Source organism: Syngnathus floridae, chromosome 6, assembly GCF_059516105.1.
Source record: "Syngnathus floridae isolate MCC-2025c chromosome 6, RoL_Sflo_1.0, whole genome shotgun sequence".
In the NCBI taxonomy this organism is placed as follows: Eukaryota; Metazoa; Chordata; class Actinopteri; order Syngnathiformes; family Syngnathidae; genus Syngnathus; species Syngnathus floridae.
Window position 1 is genome coordinate 19,019,727 of NC_142418.1, and position 23,622 is coordinate 19,043,348.

Sequence of the window (23,622 nt, forward strand, 5' to 3'; positions counted from 1 at the left end):
ACGCTTTGCCTCGTGGCGAGCATGAGTTTGAAATCGCGGTCGTGTATGGTGGCAGGGAACTTAACTCACTTCACAACAAGAACACCTTGGCCTTGGGACTGCGCTCGTGGCGTGCTGCTAACATGTATGGAAAAATCGATTGACGTGCTAACGTTAGCCTTGCTAGTCCGAGTTTTAGAACCCTCCGAACAGTCTGGCTCATGCTGTGTCAAGAGTTCCACATGTAATTACAGCTAGACATATATACGATTCGATCTTACCCTTGGTACGATGGCGATCGAGGTTTTTTTTTCTGAAATAGGGGTTCTTTTTCTAAATCTTTTGGTGGTTCGTTTCCGAACCCGTAATGAAAACTAAAATCCCGCCTCCGCCGTAATCCCGCGCACGTTCGGCAGAAGACTCGAGGTACGTTCAGGGACCGCTCACAAAGTCGGACAGTTCCACACTACCTACAATAGTAAGCTCATTAAATCCACCAAACGACACTGTTTGGCTTTTGAGAGCACCACAGGGGCTAAATGGATTTTTTTTATCGTTTATTTGACGAACCAAAATCAAAACAGCCATCAATTCAAGTTTCAGGGATGGATGGTCTGAGAAACTGGGTGTGTGTTTAGTCTGCTGCGGTGGCTCTTCACTTTGTGACATCACAAGTTGAGGACAAGTTCGTTTTCTTGGATCAGTCTCTTCACGGATATGTCAAGGCGCCACGGTATCTGTTGAGTCTAAAAAAAAAAACCTGAGAACATTCAGACACCTGAAAAATGAAAACAATAAGTAATTCCCACCAGTGCCGCCCGCCACTGTTTGCAGGAGGAAGCATTTCAGCCGTGGCCATGCAGGCGAAATAAGTGGGCATGCGCGCGCGCACACACACACACACACACAGACTCACTCGAGGTGGCAAAATGATTCACTCCTACTTGTGGTGCTGTGAGAACATTGGACAGCACATGGTGAGTGTCTCTCGTTTTCTCTCTGTGCGGTGACCTCAACGCAATGCGTGAGCCTCGTCCTCTGCAGATGCATACAGCCGGATAGGACAGACAGGCGGGAAGGCACGCACGCACACGCACACATGCACGCATGCACACACACACACACACACACACAACACGTACACAACACGCCATATTTTGACACCTCCCCTCAACCCAAAAACCGGAATCAAACCTTTTTTCCAATTTTTATGACCGCCATTCTTCTTGGGGCCTCTCCAATGCTGGAAAAATGAAAAGCTCTCTCAGGCCGGCAACGACCTGCCCCGACTCCCTGTCCGTCGGAGCCCCCTTCTCGCTGAGCCACTTCCTGTTTGCATTTGCTCCATCAGGGTGGGCTGCTGACACACTTGTTTAATAATTAAGGGCACAGCCATCATTTTGCTTCAGTCAAAGCGAGCCGAGGGGCCCGGCGGCCGAGTACTCACAATTGGGATGCTGTTTGAAACATGTCACATTTTTTGCTGGCTACACAACCACTGTAGATAGGCCACTTGACCAATGAATGGATGAAGGGATAGGTAAGATTAAGAGTCTGGTTAACTAACGATTCTTTTTGTTTTTTTCTCCCAAGAGACACTTTATTTCAAGCATGTTCCTAGAAAAACAACCGTGCCACAATTTTTGTACAGTATTTCAACAGCAATGCAGCAACAAAACGAAAAAGACTTCTGAGTTGAATTCCAGCGAGATTTGCGGAATCCTGCATTGGCCAGTCCAGTGGTCCCGGCCTGTTTAGGACATTCCACAAATAACAGACGGGAAACTAGACAAAAAATAAATACATTACAAATTAGACGGCAAAAAATGGTACCTATACTGAAGCAACGATTAAATACACATTCTATTGGCTAAAATGAGTTGATTCATAGACCAAATGAACTGATAATTTCATGCTTTTTAATACTAATGCAGGTCTATCTTTTTCTTCCCCTTTTCTGTGACGTCACGATCCCCCTAACCAATAGCGTTTGAGTCAGCTCACCGCATACAAATAGCGAAACCGGCTTTTTACGCCAAAATACAAACGCAAAGAAGCGCAAACTGAGCAGCTCTTAAATTGCCAGTCCGTGAGCGCATTCATGTTGACTGTTGCCGGTGTGTGTATCTTATGAACAAATTCAAGCCGGCTGCTGTTTGACGTTGACGGGACAAGGCCGTTGATCTCTTACTGTTGCTGAAGTGACGCTAGCTAGCGAGCGAGCTAGCTGGCTAGCTTGTGACGCCACGTCCTCGCTTGCCAAGATCGTCTAATCGTGCACACGTCTCCTCAGCTCACTCTGATGGCTGCTGGTTCAACATTTGTTTTATTCATTTATCTGTCATGCGAATCTTTTATCACACTATTGCGGCATTGTGGTATACTCGAATAGTTGTTTTAAGTTGGTAGCGTTTGAAAGCCTGCTTTGTAGAGAAAAACCCTCATATTCAGGCAGAGTGAGTCTACCGCGTCAACTCAGTAGAATAATCATTCGCACTAGAGACGACTGCTATTTTCAGAGGAATTCTACCAATAATTAGACGTAGTATTGTATTATTGTTACTGAAATATACTAAATATACTGAAATAGCCAACAACCAGCGGTGAATGATGTCTTAGTGTGGTCATTTTTGTGGCTTTTCAACCTTGGACTACAACTCCCAGGAGTCTTTGGGAACGCGGAAATCCGACGTGTCGAGGAGAGTCGACTACTCGAAACGAGCAGTCAAGCGGAGCGTCCCTTCCATCGGGCTCAAACTACAGCCGACATGCTTTTGTTCACGTTTTACTTTTACAAATAGCATCTTACACACACATGCAAGCGAGCCGCCATGGGCACGGTCTTTGCCATTATTCTGGTCTTTGTCGGGTGTTGTAGCAATGTGGTGTTTCTCGAGCTGCTTGTCAGGTTGGTGGCACACGCGCGCGCGCGCACGCACACTTGCAAACTGGTGGCCTTCGGACCGTGCAACGTAACGCAAAAGTGAATCGCTCAAGTGCTGTAGACTGCCGTACCTCCATTTACCAGTTGATTGTGCTCAATGACCAAGCTGAAGCGAATTACTCGCCCAAAGCGTTTTTCGGTTTCCCCTCTTGTCATCTCTAAGCATATCATTGTATTGCACAAAAACATGAACTCGGTTTTCAAGTGTCATTAGGAACGGCTGGATAGTGTGTCCTTTTCGGGGCGTGGCCTAGTGCGTGACGTCAGGAGGAGGAGTTCTGTTTGGGTCTGCTCATTTCACGTCAAACTATTTTGGCAGGGCATCGCAGGGCAGCACAGCATGTCGGGATTTACTTTGCGACGCAGTTAGAGTTTGGCTTGTCCCTTCTTTGCTCTCCTCACTCAGAGATTTCCCGGGATGCGGCAACATCGTCACATTTGCGCAGTTTCTGTTCATCGCGTTGGAGGGATTCATCTTTGAGACGCGTTTGGGCAGCAAGAAGCCCGCCATCCCCATCAGGTGAGCACTCTGGCCAGGCGTTGGGATTTGCGTGACTCCCGCTTTTCTTTCCCGCTTCCTCATCAGAAACTATGTGATCATGGTGACCATGTTCTTCACGGTCAGCGTGATCAACAACTACGCTCTCAACTTCAACATCTCCATGCCCCTGCACATGATCTTCAGATCGGTGAGAAAGGAGCACATAGTTGGAGGTGAGCTTGACGGCCTGGAAGCGTCACGGTGCTTTGTGGGTTGTCCGCTCGCAGGGCTCTCTGATCGCCAACATGATCCTGGGCATCGTCATCTTGAAGAAAAGGTGGCCGGCCCGTTGCGCCCGCCGTCTTCCCCTCGCCGCCTTTCTGGAGCTGCCCTTTGTCTTTCCGCAGGTATCCGCCCAGCAAATACGCCTCCATCGCTTTGGTCTCCGTCGGCATCTTCATCTGCACCGTCATGTCGGCCAAGCAAGTGGTGAGTGGCCTGCTGCTCCCAATTCTCCCTTCGGAAAAAAGCCTTTCTGACGTGCGCGGCGCGGCGCGTCTCCGCAGAATGCGGCCGACGTGGGCTCGGAGGAGGAGCGAGGCTTTCGCGCCTTTGTGCGCTGGCTCGTGGGTGAGCTTGGCCTCGACGGACGAGACGCGTCGCCCGCCTGCTCCCTAACGTTGGTCGTCCTTTCAGGAATCGCCATGTTGACCTTCGCTCTGCTGATGTCGGCGCGGATGGGCATTTTCCAGGAGACGCTCTACAAGAAGTACGGAAAACACTCCAAAGAGGCGCTCTTTTATAACGTGAGTACCGACGGCCTTTGTCGTCATCCTTGGAGCCGTCTGGTTCTTTATTTATTTATTTATTTTTTCTGTGTCCCACGCAGCACTTCCTGCCTCTGCCGGGATTCCTGCTCCTCTCCGCCGACATCTCCAACCACTGCGTTTACTTCAGTCAGAGCAGTGAGTGGCAAATGTCAAGCTCTTGGAAAGCCTGTTAGCTTGGTGCAAAATGGCGTCAACTTGTCCCCCCGCCCTGCAGCTGCGGCGCTTGTTCCGCTCCTCCGTGTGCAAGTTCCAATCATGTGGCTCTACCTGCTGGCCAACGTGGTCACGCAGTATCCTTTTGTGCCCGCCCGCCCGCCCGCCCGCTTTGTTGTCCGCCTTGACCCAGCGCTCAGGTACGTGTGCATCCGCGGCGTCTTTGTCCTGACCACCGAGTGCGCCTCGCTCACCGTCACCCTGGTGGTGACTCTGAGGAAGTTTCTCAGCCTCATGGTCTCCATCGTGTACTTCCAAAACCCCTTCACGGCGTGGCACTGGGCAGGCACGGCCGTGGTCTTCGCCGGCACGCTGCTCTACACCGAGGTGTGGAGCGGCTTGACGGCGCCGAAGAAGAAGGTCCGCTGAGGAAGCTCTTTCAACATTCTGTACGGGGCGGGGGGCGCTTTGCGGCTACCCTTTGAAAAGCGGCGACGGCGGCGAGGAACCGACCGAGTACAAATTGCTGCAAAAATGTTCAGCTAGCTTCACTTTGCTGACTATTTACATTTAGGACCTCATTTCAAAACCCATGTGTGCTGTCCTTTTCGTTGCTTAGTCGGAATAGGATTGTTCCTTTTTTCACCTTAGCAATGCTACGGGATCACAGTTTTGGTTCAGTGGCGTGGACGTGAACCACTAGCGACGTGGAACCAACTTTGGTTTCCTCGGATTTCCGAGTTAAAAAAGGGAGGGTTTTTTGTGTTTTAATTAGGTCTTTTAATGTGCCACCTTATCAAATGACATTATTGTATGCAATTGACAATAAAATGTCATTTTTGCACTTCAGTACATTTGGAGTCACTACTGTTTTCCGTAAGTGCAGGCACTTTCATTCCAGTTGGTAAAGATGATCTGCGATAACAGATGTGACATCGCAGCATCTGTACTCGGACTTAAAGCCCGTTGCTCCCTCTGGAAACGTTTACCTTGTGGAAGCATTCTTTGCTTTTTGTGCATTGGAAAATTCCCCCGGCAAGGCAAGGCAAGGCAAGGCAAGGCAAGGCAAGGCAAGGCAAGGCAAGGCAAGGCAAGGCAAGGCAAGGCAAGGCAAGGCAAGGCAAGGCAAGGCAAGGCAAGGCAAGGGAAAGCGGAAACGGGATCTGCGTGTGGAGGGCAGGTGGCGAGTCACGGCGGAGGCAGCCCACGGCCCAGGCATTCTTGGGCATTCTTCAGCCGTGAGTCGCGCATGTGGCTGGCTCGCGCTCCTTGCTTCCCGTAGTGTGAGTCAGACGACCGCAACGTGACGCGCTCCTCTCGGCCTTTGAGTTGAGCGCGCCGCAGGAAACGGCTGCCGAGTGACTCACTGCGCTCGCTCCTCATGCTCATCCCAAGTACCCGCACTCTCTGCTTCACTACATGATACACTGCAGTAGTCCAAAAGACAAGAGGCACGGATTAAAAAAAGTGCAAACTCTTAATGGAACGGAAAACTCTTTTTGTCGCACTGCATCCGTCGAGTGGCTCAAGTCTGCCTGCCTTGGCCACCGAGGGGTGGAAAAAGCCAGACAAATATTCTGTTCATTGACATGGTTCAGCTCATCAGTACGGCACTAATATTAGTCTTTGCAGCGGAGAAAAGACAAATGCATTCTATTGTTTGTCTACATGTTTTGCTGCGCAGTTTGTGTTCAATCCGTTCCTTAATGTGCCACAACATAGTGAAATTGTCTTGTTTCGTTTCCAAAATACACGTCTGTTTTCAAATGGAGCGAGTAAAAGTCAATTGCTGTTAGAAAATAAAACTCAAGTACGCACGCTTGAAAAAGCTACTCAAGTACACAAACTATAAGCACTTGTCCTGGTTTATTTCCAACAAGTGTGTGATGGGACAAAAATTGCTTCGTCATGCTCCGTATGTGGGGATGCGTTGCTTTCTGTTTTGCGCGCCTGAGCGCGCGCGAGAGAGAAAGTGAACGTGCGCGTCCGCGTGGACCAGCTACCTCGCTAAAAGTGGGGAAGCAGAGGATGAACAGCTCACTGATGGGAAGATCTCGGAAAGAGGAAGGTAAGAGAAGGCTGGGCTCCTCTCCATCGCACGCATGCGCGATGCTCTGCTTTTATCTGGAGAGCAGCGATGGAGCTTCCGAGAAAGGAACAAGCTCTTGTGTGCATGCATGGTAAGCATTCCAATCTCTTTCGACTGTACAAGGATTTGATTTGTGAAGTGGCTCTCAGCGATGGAAGTCTACCTGCCACCCAAACCTCTTGCGTCACTTAGCTCCTCGAAAGAAAAGGATGTCTGTACTGTCAAAGTGTTGTTTTGGTTTTGCTTAAAGCACATGTGTGTTTTTCTTTTTATGGTTAGCCAGCTTCAACTGGTAGTGAAGCCACAACAGCTTGAAGCCACGTTTGTTTGTTGACTATCTTTTGTTTTTACTATCTGCCAAAGTATGTAGTGAGTTGCGTTTACTGCCAAAGCGCATCCAACCCCTGGTGGTGGGTGATTCAGTGTGTCGGTGCCAGGAAACTGTTTGGCTCAGAACTGTTCTTGCACTTCAAATGAGCCTGCATGCGTGATTGGAGATGAGTGAGATGAAGATTGAGCTGATTTTCCGCCTCAATTTCCTGCGTTGGCTGTATAACGCGCTTTTCTTGTCACTTCGCTGCTTCAGTAATTCACACGGTTGCCGGCGGTTGCCAGTGCGCGCCGCGCCGCCGAGCCGAGCCGAGCCGAGCCGACGCCCCTTCCCAAACATTCGCACAGCGGTGACGACGCATGACTGGGCAGAGCGGGAGTCCAAGAGCCGAGCCTCCACTTACTGGCTGAAGAGCGATTGGACAAAAACTCCTCGTGACCTCCCCATACAGGTGCTGGAAGCAGTGCAGCCGAGAAGAGCGCGACCGGACGAAGATATCAGACTCCTGGAAACACGTGAATACAAACTCGTGGGCGGCCCACGGTGGGCCCGATATTCCAGTCCACAAAAGAATCGGGCTAAAGATTGCTACTCCTCCTCACACTCAAGTGTGTAAGAGCTTTTCTGTGCGTGTGTCGATGAATGACGTGCAGTTTGTGGCGCAGTTGTCGGCTTTTATCGTGCATCTTTCTGTAACTGCGACGTGCTGATCATTCTCAATGTCTGTGCCTTTGAACTTGAGCTCTCATTTTAAGGACCGCACTCAGAAACTGGTTTCATTTGGTGACGTAGATGTTTGTACCGTGTCTAGCACCACATGAAATCAGGGTTCTGGGAGGTGGACTCACACCGTTTTCTCAATGTCCAGGTGGGGTGAAATGCGCTATATCCATGAAGTTGTATGTATTGTATTTGTGGACCGACCGCTCGGGTGGTAAAAGTGCGCGGTGGCGATTCAGTGCCTCACCAGATCCAGCAGATGGCGCTGTTTCATATCCATGCGGAGGAGCGAGTCAAATGTAAAAATAGATGTGAATAAAGTTGTCTTAATCCTAAACCGTGCTCTTGAGTGTTTGTGACTTTTAGTTGCTGTCATTGTCTCATATACTCTCGCCGTATATTTAAAATGTCGGTTTGTCAATAATCTAAGTGGAATTATTTGATGGATGCCGGAAAGACCGAGACACTACTAGTCTTCTTTGTAACTGTTGATACAAAAAATATCTGATCTGTACTTGTGCTCAAGCGCAGTGAAGAATTCATGTCACAGTTTCTTCCTGTATTTGCAAAGGGAGCGTAACAAGTTGGGAAGTTTCTGCTCCTTGGCTCCTCCCAGTTGTAGCGTTCTCTTCTCTGATTGGTCCGTTTACAATAATCCGCCATATTCAAACTTCCGCCGTGTTGCCTGTGCTCAGCTTTTGCAGTCGGTTGTCTTTGTTACATTTACAATTCATTTCCGAGCCATTTCCGTCATTCTGTTCACGTCAAGGTTTTGTTTTCGAACCTAAGAAAGTTTTCGGCGAGATGGAAGAGGGGGAAGAAGTGAAAGCGGCAGCGCCGTTGGGGAAAAAGACGAAGCTTCGTCGGACGTCATCGAGATTGTCCACCGCCAGTGTCTGCAGCCTTGCTGAACCCTCGCCGAGGATGCTCCGCCGAAATAACTCCAACAAGTACATCAACGTGTTTAAACCGAACTACTGCACACTCTGTAGCGCTACTACGAAAACAAGAAACGTACAAAAACGGATTTCTTTGCTTGTTTGCGATTGGTAAACGATGCGTTCACGTGCGTCCGAGAATCCGGACATTTCGGATCACATGACTCAAACTCGAGCGCAGCGTTTTCATCAAATCTATCGAAAGGTCATTTTAGCTACGCGTGCAGCTCATGATGCTTTTAGGTCATATGGATTACCACTTGCATCCGAACGCAACAGTCCCGATCAAACCACACCAACAAGCAATCAAAATAAAACTGTTCATCGGCTTGTGCGTACATTGCAGTTTTGTTCAAAAAAAGAAGAAGAAGAAAAAACACCGTTTAATATAAGGCCATTATCCGTTGAAATAACACATTCAGTTGTCAAGGATTCCAGATTTCTCCATTTACTTGAATTGTAAAAGTAGGACACAGGATCATTCGGATCAACCCGTGGGTGTCATCCACTTAGAACCGAGTCCACGCTGAGACTCACAATACCAAGGCTGTTTTTTTTGTTTTTATATATATAAATAGCAGCAGGAGGGTGCAGCTCGGCTTTGTAAACACACTGCGGATTGTTCAAGCAAAATCAGTTCTTTTTTTTTTTGGAACTTTCATTTACTCCGTTTTTATACTCTATATTACTTTTTTCATTTTCACGGCATGTCTTCTAGTGTGTAGTGTGCTGCGCTGATGTTTTTGTGCCACTTCTTATTAGAGCTCTACTGCAGAGAGGAAGCTCCTTCACCTTTCTGACTCCAGGGACACCTTGGGACTTCAGTCTGGTGAGTACAAGCTTAGCACCACGCCCCCCCTTAAAGCCAGTTCAGGGGTTCTTCAACCCCATAATTGTAGCGACGACAGATAAACAAGAAGTCGTCTCGTTGAAACGCGAATATTGTCGCCGCAGAAGCGGAAACGCAAGGAAAAGGAAGACGACTCGGTCAGCCTGTCCGGTTTTGACCTGAAGGTGAGAGTCCTTGTCAATTTTGCACCTTTTCGTGTTGGCTCAACTCGGACTCTCCAACGTCCTTACGAGCGTGCACTTTGTGGCCTTTGTCAGGAGCCGACCAACAAGAGAGGACGGCCGCTGGCCAGAGTGTCGTCTCTGGTCAACTTCATGTCTCCTTCCAAGAACGGGGCCGTGCGGCGCTTCGGCCAGAGCCTCCAGGTAACGACGATAATCACTCGTCCCGCAATCGGCCACTTGTCCAACTCAATGCTCAAGTGGCGTTCCCAGTCCATGTCGCTGCGAGGGGACGTCAAGTCTCCGGCGCTCCGCGGCAAGGCGGCGGCGGCGGCTGTGGCTGTGGCTCCCACGCCCAGCAAGCGCAGAAACAGCACGCTGTGGTCGGAGACGCTGGACGTTCACCAGAAAAGCTCCTTCTCCCCTAAGGAGATCAAGAGGCAGGAGGTTTGACATCCGCCAGCCATTTTGGAGCAACCGGTGAGGAAGCAGCACGGTCCAGGCGAGTAACCCGAGCGCTCTTCTTCCCCAGGCCATTTACGAGCTCTTCCGGGGCGAGCGGGATCTCATCGAGGATCTCCAGCTCGCACGAAAGGTTTGAGAGCTTTAAAAACCATCACGCGCTCATTTGCGGCCGGGCCTGGGCAATAACTCCGGCTGCTGGGCCCAGGCGTACCACGACCCCATGCTCAAGCTGGCCATCATGACGGAGGAGGAGCTGGAGCACATCTTTGGCGATCTGGATGCGTACATCCCGCTGCACCAGGGTAGGCCGCACGCACGCACGCACGCACGCACGCGGCCGCTCCTCTTCTCTTTTTGCCGTTTGGTGAATCCCTCCATCTTCTTGGCGTGCCACATTTGCTGCATTTTGTGCTTCAATTCCATTGCACTCGATGTGGCTGGCGCCGTCTACTCTGGCCACCTGGGGGCAGCCTAACACAGACACCCAGAATGATTTCACGGCTGGCAACTGTTGAACATTTTATATTTGCGTGTCAAATGGCCCATCAGCCAATTGACGGCAAAACAATCGGGTCGGGTTACTCTCGCCTCACGTCAACATCCAACCGTGCCTTTGTCGGGTCTCGGCGACTTCACGCAGATGCAAAGCGAGTCGATTTGAGCGCCGCCACGTTTGGATTTATTTCTTGCAGATCTCTTGGCGAAGCTGACCCACGGAACCAGCCCCGACGGGACGGTGGCCCAGATTGGACAAATGGTGATCGACTGGGTGAGCGAGGCGCCCGGACCGGCCTGGCCGGGCTGTCGGTTTTGGCGCCATCAAAGCGTGACGCGGGCGGTGGTCCCTCCCTCCCCCCACTCCCCTCCCTCCCTCCCTCCCTCCCTCCCTCCCGGCAGCTCCCGGGCCTGAACGCCTACCGAAACTACTGCAGCAACCAGCTGGCGGCCAAGGCGCTCCTGGACCAGAAAAAGCAGGACCGGCGAGTGCAGGACTTCCTGCAGCGCTGCCTGGAGTCGCCCTTCAGCCGCAAGCTGGACCTGTGGAGCTTCCTGGACATCCCGCGCTCGCGCCTGGTCAAGTACCCGCTGCTGCTGCGCGAGATCATGAGGCACACCCCCGCCGAGCACCCGGACGTCGCCAACCTGGAGAGGGCGGTAGGAGTAGCGAAAGCGCAAGCCGCCGCTCCAAAGCCGTGCGTTCCTTCCCCCACTTTGAAGCCAAGCGGACGCGTTGTGTTTGGGCCGCCCAGGTGTGCATCATCCAGGACATTCTGTCCGACATCAACGTGAGGAAAGGCGAGTCGGAGTGCCAGTACTACGTGGACAAGCTGGAGTATCTGGACCCCAAGCAGCGGGACCCTTTGATCGACATCTGCCGCAGCCTCTTGTGCCACGGCGAGCTCAGGAACAAGAGCGGATTGGTGAGCGCGCGGCGTCCGCTCCCACGAGAAGGGCTCGTCGTCTGCTTCCTGCCTCCATTTCCAATGCAAATGCCGTGCCTCTCTCAGAGGCTGCACGTGTTCCTGTTCTCCGAGCTGCTGGTCCTGACCCGGCCGGTGACGCGCAACGAGCGCAGCCTCTTCCAGGTGTACAGGCAGCCCATCCCCGTGCGAGACCTGGCGCTGGAAGACCTGCAGGACGGCGAGGTCCGCATGGGGGGCTCCTTCAGGGGGGCTTTCGCCAGCGCCGACAAAGGTCCATCAATTTGTCTGAGTTTGCGTCACTGAAAGTAGCTAGCGCATGTCCATTTCTTTTGCACTTGATCCTATCTTCCTCACAAGTATGTCCTCAATCTTTTTTTTTGGTCTTTCTCTCCCTCCAGCAAAGAACGTTTTCCGCGTGAGCTCTTCGGACCCGTCCCACGGCCAGTCGCACACGCTGCAGGTCAACGACGTCTACCACAAGCAGCAGTGGCTCAACTGCCTGCGCGACGCCATGGCACAGCGCCACGCCACGGCACAGCGCCACGCTCCGGCCGGCGGCGGCGGCGGCGCGGCGGTCGCGCGGGCTAAGCGACGCTCGGCGGTCGTCTGCGACGAGAACTGTCCGGAGGGGGGGCCTCAGCTCAGGCCGCAAAGGTCGCGGCGCTCCATAAACAGGAAGGAGACGGGAGTGTAGAGGTGAACGGCTTCACCGCTTATCCCGTCCGTCCGTGTTTTGTTTCAAATCCTTGTAGCAGACTGAACATAAGACCAAAAAAAAAAAAAAAAATCCGTCCATGTTTGTCATGTGCTGTATGTTGACTAAGTTTGCGATTTGCAGCCGCTCGAATGATTCCGTTTCAAATCATTGGTCTGAAAATTGTTATTTCTTTTCAAAGAGAAAAGTCACGTGACATGGTAAGAGGCCGCCGGACAGCAGACGGCTTGCGATGTCTTTTTCTTTGGTCGCGTGCCCCGGCGGCACACAGTGGCACCATTTGTTTGAACGCCTTTTTTCATGTTAAATCGGTGCCGTCAAAAGCAACCATTTTCCCACCAAAGAAGTGAAATTGGATCATTGAATTTGGGCTTTTCTATGTGTGTCAGTCAGTCAGTCCCGCTTAACATTTCTTGTTGACGTCGTTGCAACTTTGCATCATGAAATGACAAACCGTTTTTATTTTCTATTTCGAGCCTTGAAATGGAATGCCCTGCGAAAATAAACACCTGCCGGTCGGTTTGTCTTTGACATGAGTGTGATTGCTTGTATTTGCTGAACAAATAACAAAAAGGGAGCCCATCTTTCCTCCATTTTGGCCCAGTGCAAAACTCCAACAAAGAGCAGTCTCCTTTATTATCTTGGCTCATACACAATTCACAAAGGTAGAACCATGTGTGTGATTTACAAATGTGTGTGTGTGTGTGTGTGTGTATGTGTATATATATATATATATATATATATGTATGTATATACACACACACACCTCCACTCCACCGCAGGTTTGCTATTTTGCAGCATTTTTTATCTATACATATATACAGTTTGTAGCTGTTGTTTGGGCTCCAGTGTTTTGGGTGTCGTTCCACTGTTGACCACTAGATGGTGGCACACCATGATGTTTGATGCTGTTCATTTGCAAGAAGAAGAGTGAAAACAGGAATCATTCCAAGCCCAGCCTTGTGTTAACTAAAGGTTTTGTCAACAGACGTAGTAGGTGGGTTCATTTTTTTCTTGTGTACCTTTGGGAAGGATGATTGTTGTATCTTGTCAGATGAAAACAAAAAAGGGATTCGTTTACGGTTAGCAGAACAATATTGTTGTTTTTTTGGAGTTCAATGATTGCAGGGGCGTAAGCGTCACACTCGAGAAGTCGGGCGGCACATCTGGCTTCGGTGGCCAGTCCATCCAAAAAAAGATCCCAACGTGCCTGCGTGAGTGAGGCTTCCAAAACGCTGGTCAGACTCGGAAGACGGGAGCCGGGGCGTACGACAGAAAGGCGAGCGTGCGTTTGGGCAAATCCAGCTGGGAGAAAACGTGGAGCGCCTTCACGCCCAGGATCCTCCTCAGGGCCAACCGCGCCAGCTGCTGAAGGCTCAGCGGCGTGTCTGCGCCACAAAACACACAAGGTAGGCCAATGCTGATGGTTAGCACTTGCGATTAGCCTTCATTCCACACGGTGACAAAACATCCCAAATGTTTGCGGCCGCCGAGCGTCGGTGTGCGCGTGCGTACCCTCGTAGAAGCGAAAGCAGAGATGCGCCGGCGATCCGAGCGGCGCGTAGTGGACGGCCTTCTTGTCTGCGTTGTCTCGGGCGTGCAGGTCGGCGCCAAACTCCACCAGCAGCTCGATCAGCTCCACGTGGCGCGCCTTGGCGGCGGCGTGGAGCGCCGTCTCGTGGAGCTTGGCCGCATTCACATTGGCGCCTTTGAAAGAAAATGTCAGCTGCACTGGAAGACCTGATCAAATTGGGAGGCCGGGCCGGGGCAGGGCAAGGCAGGCCACGGCAGGGCAAGGCAGGCCACGGCAGGCCAAGGCAGGCCAAGGCAGGCCACGGCAGGCCACGGCAGGCCAAGGCAGGCCAAGGCAGGCCAAGGCAGGCCGGTTGCAGGCCCCGCGGGGCAGGGGGTGAAAAAATACCAGACAAAACTCGAAGCATAAAACAGGTGCCAAAAACGTGACAAAAAGATGTGAAACACTGCCAAGTGAAGGTGGTCCGGCTGGGCATTTTTTGTTTGTTTTCCACTGACCGGCATTGAGGAGCAGTTTAGCGCAGAGGTAGTGTTTGCTGGCGCAGGCCACGTGCAGCGGCGTCCCGTAGCGGCAGTCGTGCGCCTCCATGGAGGCGCCGTGCTGGATCAGCAGCTCCACGCAATCCAAATTGCCTGTCGACAAACATTACAATCAGATGGGGGTTTTTGGAAACATGCCCTGTGATGTATTGAATGGACCTAGAGTCAGGTCGGTGCCTTTAAGAGGCGGGCGCCCGGGGCCTGGCTGCCTGGCTGGCTGCCTGCCTGCCTGCCTGCCTGCGTGGCTGCCTGCCTGCGTGGCTGCCTGCCTGCCTGCGTGGCTGGCTGCCTGCGTGGCTGCGTGGCTGCCTGGCTACCTGCCTGCCTGCGTGGCTGGCTGCCTGCGTGGCTGCCTGCCTGCGTGGCTGCCTGCCTGCCTGTGTGGCTGCCTGCCTGCCTGTGTGGCTGCCTGCCTGCCTGTGTGCCTGCCTGCCTGCCTGCCTGCGTGGCTGCCTGCCTGCCTGCCTGCCTGCGTGGCTGCCTGACCTCCATCACCCACCCACGCATCATGGCGCACGTGCTGATTTTGCTGATGTGAGCTACCTCGCAGACAGGCCTCGTGCAGCGGCGAGAAGGTGAAGAACGGCGGGTTGACGGCGGCGCCGTGCTCCAGCAGCAGCTTGACGCACTCGGGGCTGCCGGCGGCGCAGGCGTCGCACAGCGGCGTGCTGCCGTCGATGTTGCGGGCGTCCACCTGTGGGCTCATCGGGGGAAAAAGCCCACCCTCATCAGCGGAGTTTGACTTTGTTTTTTCCAAGAGACTTGTTTTCATTTCATTGACCATCACTTTGCGACCAAATAATTTATCTTCCAAGGGACAGGCGATCCGATCCGGTCACGGCTTCAGATCTCTTTTGGGTTTTTTTTCCCCCTGTATTTGAGCATCCTGGTTGCAAAGTTCTGACCTGCGCCCCGGCGGCCAGCAGCAGCGCGACGCAGCGGGCGTGTCCCCGGACGCAGGCTTCGTGCAAGGGCGTGACGGAGTCGACGGCCGGTGCGTCGACGGCCGCCCCGTCCCGGATCAGCTGCTGCAGCCGCGCCGCCCCGCCTTGCGCCGCCGCCTCGTGCACCGCCGACCGCTCCGTCCAGAAGCCCAGACCGTGAGCTGTACGTGCAAGCAGTCAGTCAGTCAGTGTCAGTCAGTCAGTCAGTCAGTCAGTCAGTCAGTCAGTCAGTCAGTCAGTCAGTCAGGTTACAAGCAGAGAAAAGTGGAAAGTGTTGAGCGAATCCTATCAACACGTGACGACGTGCTGACACATTCGGAATTGATTGGAATGGCATGATTTATTTGGATTCTTTTCGGCTGAAAATGGGGGAGACAACTTTGACAGCTCATTCATTTTAAAATCAACATTTCTTCTTTTGACTTTAGCATCATTTACAATTGGATTGGACTTGTATAGTTCCATTTTGTTCACAAAACAAGTGATGAATTGTTGTTGCAAGGTAAGGCGCAGTTGTTTCTTTCTGTTTGGAATGGCAACTGGCAGAGTGCTAAGCTGCTTACCGATGTCTCCGTACATGGACGGCCTGTTGCGCGTTATCTCCATGCCGTCATTTTCCTCGCTCGACCGCGCACCGTGGAACATTCAACGGAGGATGCAAGTCACATCGAGCGAGCGAGCGCCAGCGGCAGCGCGCGGGACGTTGCTGCAAAAAGAACGCCGTGCGCGCACGCCTGCACGCCCGCCCACTCTCCGGTCCACCCGTCCGTCGTTCAAACGAGATCGGGCGAAAGCAAAGAACTCTGGGAAGTGTAGTCATCGCCTACAACGTGACCACAAATACGCAAGCTAGTTGTCGCTTCTCGGTCGTATCTTTGTCCCTTTTTTGTCAGAGTTAGTTGGCTTTCATAGATTCGTAATTGAAAGGGTACATATATGTTTGTATTCTCGGTCAGATTTATTTCAGCTTTTTGAGACTTTTTTTTTTACAATTTCCTGTCAGATTTTGATCAACGTTTGTCAGCTTTGGGCCACTTTTGTCTGTTCTTGTCCCAATACTTTGTAATTTTTTTGGGCAGTATATTTCGTTCGGGGTGTCCAAACGTTTTTGCTTGAGGGCCACATTCAGAAAAACGGACGAATGTAAGGGCCACTTTAAAATTCTTTGGCTTTCATTTATAAAACGCAAAATACATGGCAAATACTTGACAAACCAACTGCGAGATATGATTGCATAGAAGAATACAAATAAAGATTTTTTTAAAATGGATTGAAAACCACACTGACTCTTGCGATAAATGTTCTTTGAATCGACTTAGTTTTCGAGTGTCTTTTTTTTATATTTGTAAATACTTGTCAATGTTTGACGTTTAATGATGTGAAGCACAGTCGCGTACGTCGTACAGAACGAGCGTCGTCTTTCGTCTCTTCTCGTCTTTAGTGCCATGCGGCTGGCTCCAAACAAGTTGGAGACCAAAAGTTGAGCACTCCTGTCAAGTACTAAACATTGTCGTACGTCGTCAACATATCGGGCGATGGACGGCCAATGTTGTGGAACAGCTGAGAAGACGAGTGGGCGCGCTTGCTCGCTCGCTCGCGTGCGTGAGCGACTCCCACGATCGAACAGCACGTCCTCTCGCTCCCTCGCTCGCTCGCTCGCTCGCTCGAGCTTTCCTTTGACAACTTTCAAAATGGATGCGGTGGCTGACCGCCGGTGACTGGTTTGCTTTCGTTTCGAGTGGAGCCGCGTCGCTTTCCGTCACTACAGGATTTTATTTTCACCTACGTCGGATTGACGAGCTAAAACGGAATTCATCCAAGGTTTTGCTGTCGTCGCTGGGCCGTGTTTGTTTTTCGTTTTCTTTTCTTTTCTTTTCTTTTCTTTTTTTCGTTCCCGTGTGTTACGTGGCCGGGGAACCTGACTTCCTGGTTTGGAACGAGCCGATCAACGATGCGTGTGTCTTCTATTTTTGTCTCCCCTTCATCTCACGAGCGGTCGGGCGGGCGCAAAGCGAAAGTAGATTTGCGCGGTTGGGACTACGTAGATTGAATGCCACTTGATTTGGGGAGGGTCATGTTTCAACCAAGAAGCATTTGTTTTCGAGGACGGACACGAGGACAGCGTTACAGCTGACAAGTTCCGAAATGGAAAGTGGAACCGATTCCGCTTCGAGTTGAGTACATTTAACTTTCACTTTCATCTTCATAAATCAACGTGAATCCAACTCTTAGCCCCAAAACAGACTCGACCTTGTGCTTTGTGTATTTATTGCTTGCCGTAAGCGTACGACGAGCGAGACCAATGGAATGGAATGGAATGGAATGGAATGGAATGGAGGAGTCTCTCTCTCTCTCTCTCTCTCTTTCTCTCTCTCTCTCTCTCTCTCTCTCTCTCTCTCTCTCTCTCTCTCTCTCTCTGTGTGCATTTGGCCCTTGCTTTCTTCCCAAGCCAAGCCAAGCCAAGCCAAGCCAATGTGCTGTGCTCTGCTCCCCTTCCCATTCAGGTGTTTTAATAGCAGTGAGGGAACATTCGGACGCTTTTCAACGGAAAATCTTGGCTCCGCTCCAAAGTGCCTTCTTGTACCCAGAGTCCAAGCTGTCCTTCAGATACAAATGGGCTTCGTTGGTTCAAAACCCAGCCTTGAACCAAAAGGTGAACGAAAGCTTCGCGGAACGCTGACGCCTAAGCGGCCAAAGAAAGACATCAATGAAGCTTTGTATCCCACTTGACGCACGCAGTACGCCGCCTTTCGAGCCAAGAGAAAACAAGCGGGCTATTCTGAAGAGGACCTGGAGGAGACTTATGGCTTTTTGCTCTTTGATGACGTTCACAAGGTACAAATCTCTCCGTTCAATCACATTTCCCTGCTCGTCTTACTTTTGACGGTTATTCGTATCTTTTGCTCTTTGCAGGCCAATGCGCTCGGGCAAACTGGAGTACTCACTGGGATGAGCTCCTGTTCCAGTTTGGGAGACCCCTCAAAAGGTAACAAAAAAGACTTTTCAAGCAGCCCCATTAATGGCGCACTTGGGAGTCGTCACGTTCACATCCCGCGCCAGCGAGCTTGCCTGAATACTGTTGAAAGGAGAAAAAAAAAAAAAAAAAGACAGCGCTCAACAATCTGCTGTTACAGCCCCGCGTGTAAATAACGAAAATCAATATGGTGGACTTTTGCTCAAGGTACGGGCTGAGCAGTCAAAGGCCAGCGGGCTGCCATCACTTTCTCACCGCCACCATCAACAAAAGCGGGAAAGCCGCAACGGTCGGCTTCTTGAATATTCTCCGGCAAGAGAGATTTTGCAAGTCGCCCGACTGGCTCCCTTCATTTGTCTTTCAGGCATTTACATCTCCATGTTCTCCGACTGTTTGGGCCCGGAGCGCTGGCGGGACGGACAATCGGGCTACGTGGCCATCATCAGGCTGACTACGGTAGTACTTTCCCGCCGGGCGTCGCTCGCTCGCTCGCTCGCTCGACTTGTCCGTTGACGTTGTCCGTGCCGCAGGGGCGAGTCAAGAGAGTTTGCGAGAACCGCCGTCACGATGTCTTGGCGCCCACACCGGGCTTTGACTGCCACGTGTCGCAGCACCTGGCCTCCGTCACCGCCCAAACCGGCTTCTCGCTCGCCTTCCAGAGAACCCAAGTAAGTAAGGCGTCGGCCGAAGGGGGTTCTGGAGCGACGTGCCTCCCTGCCTCCCTCCCCCCCTGCCTTCCTTTCCTTTCCTTTCCTTTCCGCAGTGTTACATTTACGAGCTGCTCGACGACGGAAGCGAGCAAACGGCGCCCAGCCTCACTTGCCCCTTTGCTGTGGTGGCGTTTTCCTATCAAAAGAGAAGGTGAGTGAGTGAGTGAGTCAGTGAGTTGACGCAAATAGAAAAAGAACAACAGAAACGTAAACATTTGTTCTCCTTTTCAGAGCGTCGGCAACGAAGGGTACGTAAGCGCCGATCCAAAGAAGCCGTGCCGCCCAAGTCGCGCCACATGTCCTTTCTTTGGATTGTCGCAGAGCCCCAAGCGCCTGGCTTCGTCTCATGTCAAATTCCAAGAATTCTGCCCGTACTCCGTTTGGCCCAAGGCCAAGTGGAGAAAACAAGCCAAGGCCTGTGTGACGTGGTGACGCGTACGCTGATGCCAAGTCCATCCCTGCGACCCGCCGCTCCCGGTGACGCGCCCACGGCGCCACTCGCCGCTCCGCTGCATACGGGCCCGAAAGACAGCCCCGCGACGTTGGACGCACACACCGCTCAGGCGCAAACACGTGCGGCAAACGACCCCCCCAACGCAAGCCACCGTCCCGGAGTGGGCACGTTCCGGACCCCCCACCTTGAGAAAAGTCAAGCCGCTCCCGCCACCTTGTCGGAGAAGACGAGCAGCGCGGGAGCCGAAGCGACCGTGGCGCCAAAGCGTTGGCGAGCGGGAGCCGAAAGCTTGCCGACTCACGACGTTCCCGCCGAGCTGATCGTGAGCTTCACCTCGGAGCAAAGCGTGACCCGCAAGAGTCCGGCAAAGGAGCCTTTGAGGCCTTCGGATTGCCTGCGGACGGATGCGCCAGCAAATGAGCAAATGAAAAGTCCAAAAGGGCCGTCTGTGGAGAGGCGCAGAGCGAAAACCACTTGGCGGGCGCCTCGGTCCCAGCCAAGAAAGGCCAGCTCCCATCCGTTTCCCGCACGGCCGGCCGACGAGCGCGCCGTGCCGAGCGGCGCCGCTCCCCTGAGAGACCGATCGGAACGTTGCCGCTTGGCGTGGCCAGTCATCAGCGAATGCGGAAGAGTCTTGGTTCCTCACGGCTCAACTTTCTCCGCTGGGTCTCGGCTCCCGAGCCCTCCCGTAACTCCGGACGCGGACCGAGCGGCTCCGCAACTGCCGACGGGAAGTCCAGAGCGCAGCGGTGAAGACGGGCTCGGGCCGCAAGGTGCCGCCGCCGAGGAGGAAGACGACGCACCAGGGAGGAGGAGGACCGTGACAAAACATCAGCGGGATTCCCATCCTGAAGCTCTCGGCGCCGAGACGCAGCCCGGTGGGAAGAAAAGCAGGCTCCATGCCCAGCGCACGGCCTCCGTGCCAAACGGCTCGGAGCCCACATGGCCGCCGGAGGAGACGCGAGGCCCGAAAGGCCAAATCGTGTCCAGGCCTCCGTCCATTTACCCAAAGTGGAAGAGAATGAAAACACTCAGGAAGCAGCTCCACATCTCACGGGAACACTTTCAAAAGACATGTGAGTCTGTTTTTTTTTTTTTGTTGTTGTTTTTTTTTTTTGTTTCTCCTTTCCTGGCGCCATTCACTGTCTGTTATGTTTTGTGCGCACAGGGTGGATGCACTTTGAGCGGCCATCATCCCGCGCCAAAGAAGCGGTCGGGACGCCAAAGCCGGCGACAGACGCCTTGAATTTACTCGCCGACCTGGCGCTCGGGGCCGACCGCCAGACGCTTCCGTCAGAAGCGGAGCGGCGGCCTCGGAGGCAGAGCGACCCGAGCCAAAATGGCGACCGAGCTCTCGGGCCCAAAGTGGAAGGCGGCGGCGACTTGCTTTCTTTGTTGTCCAAAGAACACGCGTACTCGCTACCGCTGTGGCCGTTGGCGGGCACGCCCTTCCGGGTGGCCCCCTTAAGCGGTTCCAGTGGATTGCTTCACAGGCCGCCGCGGGCCTCCTCTGAAGAGCAAAAGGAAAAAGAGCATTGGAGCAGCAAATGGAGCCAGGCCTTCCGGCGCCACCGCAGCTTTCTTTGCAAAGACGGATCCGTGGCTGTGACACGCCAGTGGACGGAAAAGTACGACTTTAGCCGAGACAGCAGGTTCTCGTGCGATCCAAAGGACAGGACCGTCCTCCGGGCCTTGCACGGGTACGTACGGAGCTGCGAGAGAGAGAGAGCCAGCCAGCCAGCGAGCGAGCGAGCGAGCGAGCCACCTCTCATCTTTTTCCCTTTCCGCAGCCCGTGGGATTCGTCTCTCGGCGAGTCCGGCCGAGACGCGCGGCTCGTCCTTCACATGTGGATCGGGTTCTTCTACAGCCGTTCCACCGCCAGATTGATTGACTTTGGCTCGGAGCGCAATGACCACGCTTGTTCTTCTCAAGCGGAGAACGCCAGCCAGGCGCATCCGTTTGCGCTTCCACCGGCCGTGCCGGATGCGTCGCCGCTTTCCACTTGCGGGACCTCGGCGGCGCCCAATGTCGCGGCGAGTGCGGAGGGGACCCGATGCATCCGCCGCGTACCTTTGAGCGCAGCGGCCCAAAATGACCTCATTGATTCTGAAACCAGAAAACTCCCAACTGCTGCGGGATTAACGGAGGAAGGGCCAGGTGAGAAGGCGGAAGAACAGCTCCCCACCAGGGACTTTTCTGGCCCCCGGAGTCCGACTGAAAGGACCGAAGCGGAGCTCGTCGAGCTTCCGTTCAGCTCTGCCGACGGCGCGGCGCGTCGGGCCCCGTGCAGAACATCGGTGCTTCGGGTCGGTGAGATCGGCCCGGCCGATGCGGCGGGGGCTGCCGCTCACCGAGATGACATGCTTGCTCAAAGCCTCCTCGTCGGAGAACGTGAAAGAGATGGGCCAGATGGGGTCCGAGACGTCCGCCGTGCTGATGCAGAGAGGCTTGGGAAGCGGACAGAAAAAGACTTTGTCCTAGCTTCTCCGAAAAGGACCCTTGAAGAGTCGCCACGTAGGCTCGAGGCCAGCGAAAGCGCTCAGTCCGACGCGGCGGAAGGCCCGTCCGACGACCCGCCCCCCCTCGCCGTATCCTGGCCGTTCCAAGCGGATGAGGATCGCTGGCACGTGAAATCCACCAACTACAGATTCTACATCTTAGCCACGTCAGAAGATTCCTTCTTTGCCGAAACAAAGGTAGCAAACACATGCTTTGATTGATTGATTGATTGATTGATTGATTGATTGTGATCGAGCGTGGACGCAACTTGTTCAACTTTCCAAAGGCGTGTTTAGAAGCAGCGGGTCACACGGCGGTCCGGCCGAGCCAGTTCTTCCTCGAGTCTTCGTCTCTCCTCATCGTGGTCAGGAACGAAGACATCTCCGCGCACCTCTCGGAGGTAGGAAGGAGTCACGGATTGGACGACTGGAATGGTGGACTGGTTTTTGCACCTGTCGCTTCAGGTTCCCCATTTACTGGAGCTGAAAAAGTCGCCGGGCGTGCTGTTCGCGGGCATCGACGAACCGCACGATCTGGTGAATCGCACCCATCAAGAACTCTTTCTCAGCGGAGGCTTTGTGGTGTTTGATGGGCCGGCCCTGGAAGCCCTCAGCCTGGGTACGTAACGTAGTACGGCTCGCTTTGCCTCGGTCCGAACGTCTGATGGCTCGGTGCCCACTGTTCAGACACGGCCAGAAGGTTCTCGGAAGTCCTGCGAGAGCTCAACCAGAGGGAAAAGTGGAAGTGGTTGCTGCACTACAGAGACAGTCGGCGATTGAAAGAGAATGCAAGGTAGGCTGCTCGCTTCCAAATGAGCCCGTGCGTGACCAAGGCTAAAAGCGCCTCAGCTCCTCCCGCGTGCGTCCAGGTTCAGTGCAGAAGCTGAGGAGAAGAAGCTCTTCTTAAGCTGGTCCCAAGAGACGGGACTATGTGCGCTTTTGCCATACCACGAATGCGACGCCAAGTCCAGGGATCGTCCCGACTACCTTGCTTGCCTGCTGCACTTGCAGCTCCAGAATATCGCCGCTCGCTTTCCTGTCTTTCTAACGGGTGAGCAACATGGCGCTGGCTGGCTGGCTGGCTGGCTGGCTGGCTGGCTGGAAGGCTGGCTGGCTGGCTGGCTGGCTGGCTGGCTGGCTGGCTGGCTGGAAGGCTGGATGGCTGGCTGGCTGGCTGGCTGGCTGGCTGGCCGGCCGGCTGGCTGGCTGGCCGGCTGGCTGCCTGGCTGCCTGGCTGGCTGGCCGGCCGGCTGGCTGCCAGCTGAGCTGAACTGGAAGCGAGACCAAAACAGGAGAAAGGGGGTGGGACTTTCTGCCTAGCGGTTTCACTTCTGGTCAGCAGCGCTAAATCAGAAGTTGTTTCCAATGGTAACCAAATCAGATGGCTTCAACACACCCCACCCCGCCTCAGAAAAGATCTTGTCTTCTTCCAGATACGAGGCTCGGTGACCAATTTGAGAAGAACGGAATTCTGACGGCGAGCGTTGACTCCTTCCTGACGGCTTTTTCCACGTGACGCCTGTCCCGCCTGACCTCAAGTCTTTTGTGCGCACTTGCACTTGGCTACTCGATGCAAACAATAAACCTCACGACTTGATTAACTAAAACCGTACTACCTTTAGCCGAGCGAGTTTTATACGAATCCATCATGTTGCTGTTTGTTTTTTGGTGTGTGCCTTTCTAAGCTGATGATTTAAATAGGAGATTTATATTGAATGGTTTGTAAAAGATTTTTGGACCACTTATGTGGAGGTCTGATTTCAAGTGTAGCAATCTATATATGATGTTTTGACAAATTGCAATGAACTCATGAAATAAACGAATTGAACCAATAGAAGCCATAACGTGACATCATCAGTTCCTCTGGCAACAGACACAACCGAGCGAG

The 23,622-nt window shown here is 53.1% G+C and overlaps 4 protein-coding genes and 1 long non-coding RNA gene across 7 annotated transcripts in view; 3 read left to right on the forward strand and 2 right to left on the reverse strand.

Moving 5' to 3' along the window:
* The window catches only part of LOC148397186 (uncharacterized), a 33,443-nt gene extending 33,022 nt beyond the window's left edge, over positions 1–421 (reverse strand). The window contains exon 1 of the long non-coding RNA XR_015858994.1: positions 261–421. This is a non-coding gene — a long non-coding RNA (uncharacterized LOC148397186). The remainder of the gene's footprint in view (positions 1–260) is intronic.
* A 2,217-nt stretch (positions 422–2,638) lies between these two features.
* slc35b4 (solute carrier family 35 member B4) lies at positions 2,639–5,239 on the forward strand. Its single transcript, XM_088378296.1, has 10 exons — positions 2,639–2,887; positions 3,330–3,443; positions 3,510–3,612; positions 3,692–3,741; positions 3,812–3,893; positions 3,971–4,034; positions 4,101–4,210; positions 4,294–4,369; positions 4,449–4,524; positions 4,588–5,239. The coding sequence occupies exons 1-10, from the start codon at positions 2,811–2,813 to the stop codon at positions 4,814–4,816; spliced, it is 981 nt and encodes a 326-aa protein (XP_088234422.1). The 5' UTR covers positions 2,639–2,810; the 3' UTR covers positions 4,817–5,239.
* Positions 5,240–8,169: 2,930 nt separating this feature from the next.
* Positions 8,170–12,611, forward strand: LOC148397192 (neuroepithelial cell-transforming gene 1 protein-like). Of its 2 annotated transcripts, XM_088378262.1 has the most exons (12): positions 8,174–8,477; positions 9,228–9,294; positions 9,420–9,479; positions 9,573–9,680; positions 9,750–9,923; positions 10,009–10,071; positions 10,147–10,243; positions 10,634–10,710; positions 10,839–11,096; positions 11,192–11,362; positions 11,450–11,636; positions 11,764–12,611. In XM_088378262.1, the coding sequence occupies exons 1-12, from the start codon at positions 8,332–8,334 to the stop codon at positions 12,057–12,059; spliced, it is 1,704 nt and encodes a 567-aa protein (XP_088234388.1). In that variant the 5' UTR covers positions 8,174–8,331; the 3' UTR covers positions 12,060–12,611. The 2 variants fall into 2 exon arrangements, with proteins under 2 accessions (XP_088234387.1, XP_088234388.1); XM_088378261.1 differs by having other exon boundaries at positions 8,170–8,477; positions 11,192–11,636.
* On the reverse strand, positions 12,522–16,753 carry LOC148397193 (ankyrin repeat and SOCS box protein 13-like). The gene is made up of 6 exons (XM_088378297.1): positions 15,661–16,753; positions 15,059–15,258; positions 14,697–14,847; positions 14,112–14,246; positions 13,596–13,787; positions 12,522–13,468 (listed from the first exon to the last, which is right to left on the reverse strand). The coding sequence occupies exons 1-6, from the start codon at positions 15,740–15,742 to the stop codon at positions 13,320–13,322; spliced, it is 909 nt and encodes a 302-aa protein (XP_088234423.1). The 5' UTR covers positions 15,743–16,753; the 3' UTR covers positions 12,522–13,319.
* On the forward strand, positions 12,991–23,571 carry LOC148397194 (uncharacterized). Of its 2 annotated transcripts, XM_088378219.1 has the most exons (17): positions 12,991–13,077; positions 13,195–13,489; positions 17,602–17,750; positions 17,837–17,932; positions 18,011–18,083; positions 18,436–18,527; positions 18,602–18,739; positions 18,835–18,932; positions 19,013–19,029; positions 19,103–20,311; positions 20,404–20,935; positions 21,026–21,932; positions 22,022–22,135; positions 22,200–22,353; positions 22,422–22,527; positions 22,604–22,785; positions 23,168–23,571. In XM_088378219.1, the coding sequence occupies exons 5-17, from the start codon at positions 18,047–18,049 to the stop codon at positions 23,248–23,250; spliced, it is 3,669 nt and encodes a 1,222-aa protein (XP_088234345.1). In that variant the 5' UTR covers positions 12,991–13,077; positions 13,195–13,489; positions 17,602–17,750; positions 17,837–17,932; positions 18,011–18,046; the 3' UTR covers positions 23,251–23,571. The 2 variants fall into 2 exon arrangements, with proteins under 2 accessions (XP_088234345.1, XP_088234344.1); XM_088378218.1 differs by lacking the exons at positions 12,991–13,077; positions 13,195–13,489 and adding an exon at positions 16,560–17,270.
* The last annotated feature ends 51 nt before the right edge of the window (positions 23,572–23,622 follow it).

Excerpts from the sequence above, each read along its gene's own strand:
- LOC148397194 (XM_088378218.1), top strand. The coding sequence starts at position 17,243 with ATGGAAAGTGGAACCGATTCCGCTTCGA. Across the intron at positions 17,271-17,601 it reads TGGAACCGATTCCGCTTCGA|GTGTTTTAATAGCAGTGAGG; the intron begins GTTGAGTACATT and ends CTTCCCATTCAG. Across the intron at positions 17,751-17,836 it reads ACCCAGCCTTGAACCAAAAG|TACGCCGCCTTTCGAGCCAA; the intron begins GTGAACGAAAGC and ends TGACGCACGCAG.
- LOC148397192 (XM_088378261.1), top strand. The coding sequence starts at position 8,332 with ATGGAAGAGGGGGAAGAAGTGAAAGCGGCAGCGCCGTTGGGGAAAAAG. Across the intron at positions 10,711-10,838 it reads GACAAATGGTGATCGACTGG|CTCCCGGGCCTGAACGCCTA; the intron begins GTGAGCGAGGCG and ends CCCTCCCGGCAG. Across the intron at positions 11,097-11,191 it reads TCGCCAACCTGGAGAGGGCG|GTGTGCATCATCCAGGACAT; the intron begins GTAGGAGTAGCG and ends TGGGCCGCCCAG.
- LOC148397193 (XM_088378297.1), bottom strand. The coding sequence starts at position 15,742 with ATGTTCCACGGTGCGCGGTCGAGCGAGGAAAATGACGGCATGGAGATA. Across the intron at positions 14,247-14,696 it reads GCACGAGGCCTGTCTGCGAG|GCAATTTGGATTGCGTGGAG; the intron begins GTAGCTCACATC and ends GTTTGTCGACAG. Across the intron at positions 13,788-14,111 it reads TAAACTGCTCCTCAATGCCG|GCGCCAATGTGAATGCGGCC; the intron begins GTCAGTGGAAAA and ends TTTCTTTCAAAG.
- slc35b4 (XM_088378296.1), top strand. The coding sequence starts at position 2,811 with ATGGGCACGGTCTTTGCCATTATTCTGGTCTTTGTCGGGTGTTGTAGC. Across the intron at positions 3,444-3,509 it reads AAGCCCGCCATCCCCATCAG|AAACTATGTGATCATGGTGA; the intron begins GTGAGCACTCTG and ends CTTCCTCATCAG. Across the intron at positions 3,894-3,970 it reads TCATGTCGGCCAAGCAAGTG|AATGCGGCCGACGTGGGCTC; the intron begins GTGAGTGGCCTG and ends GCGTCTCCGCAG.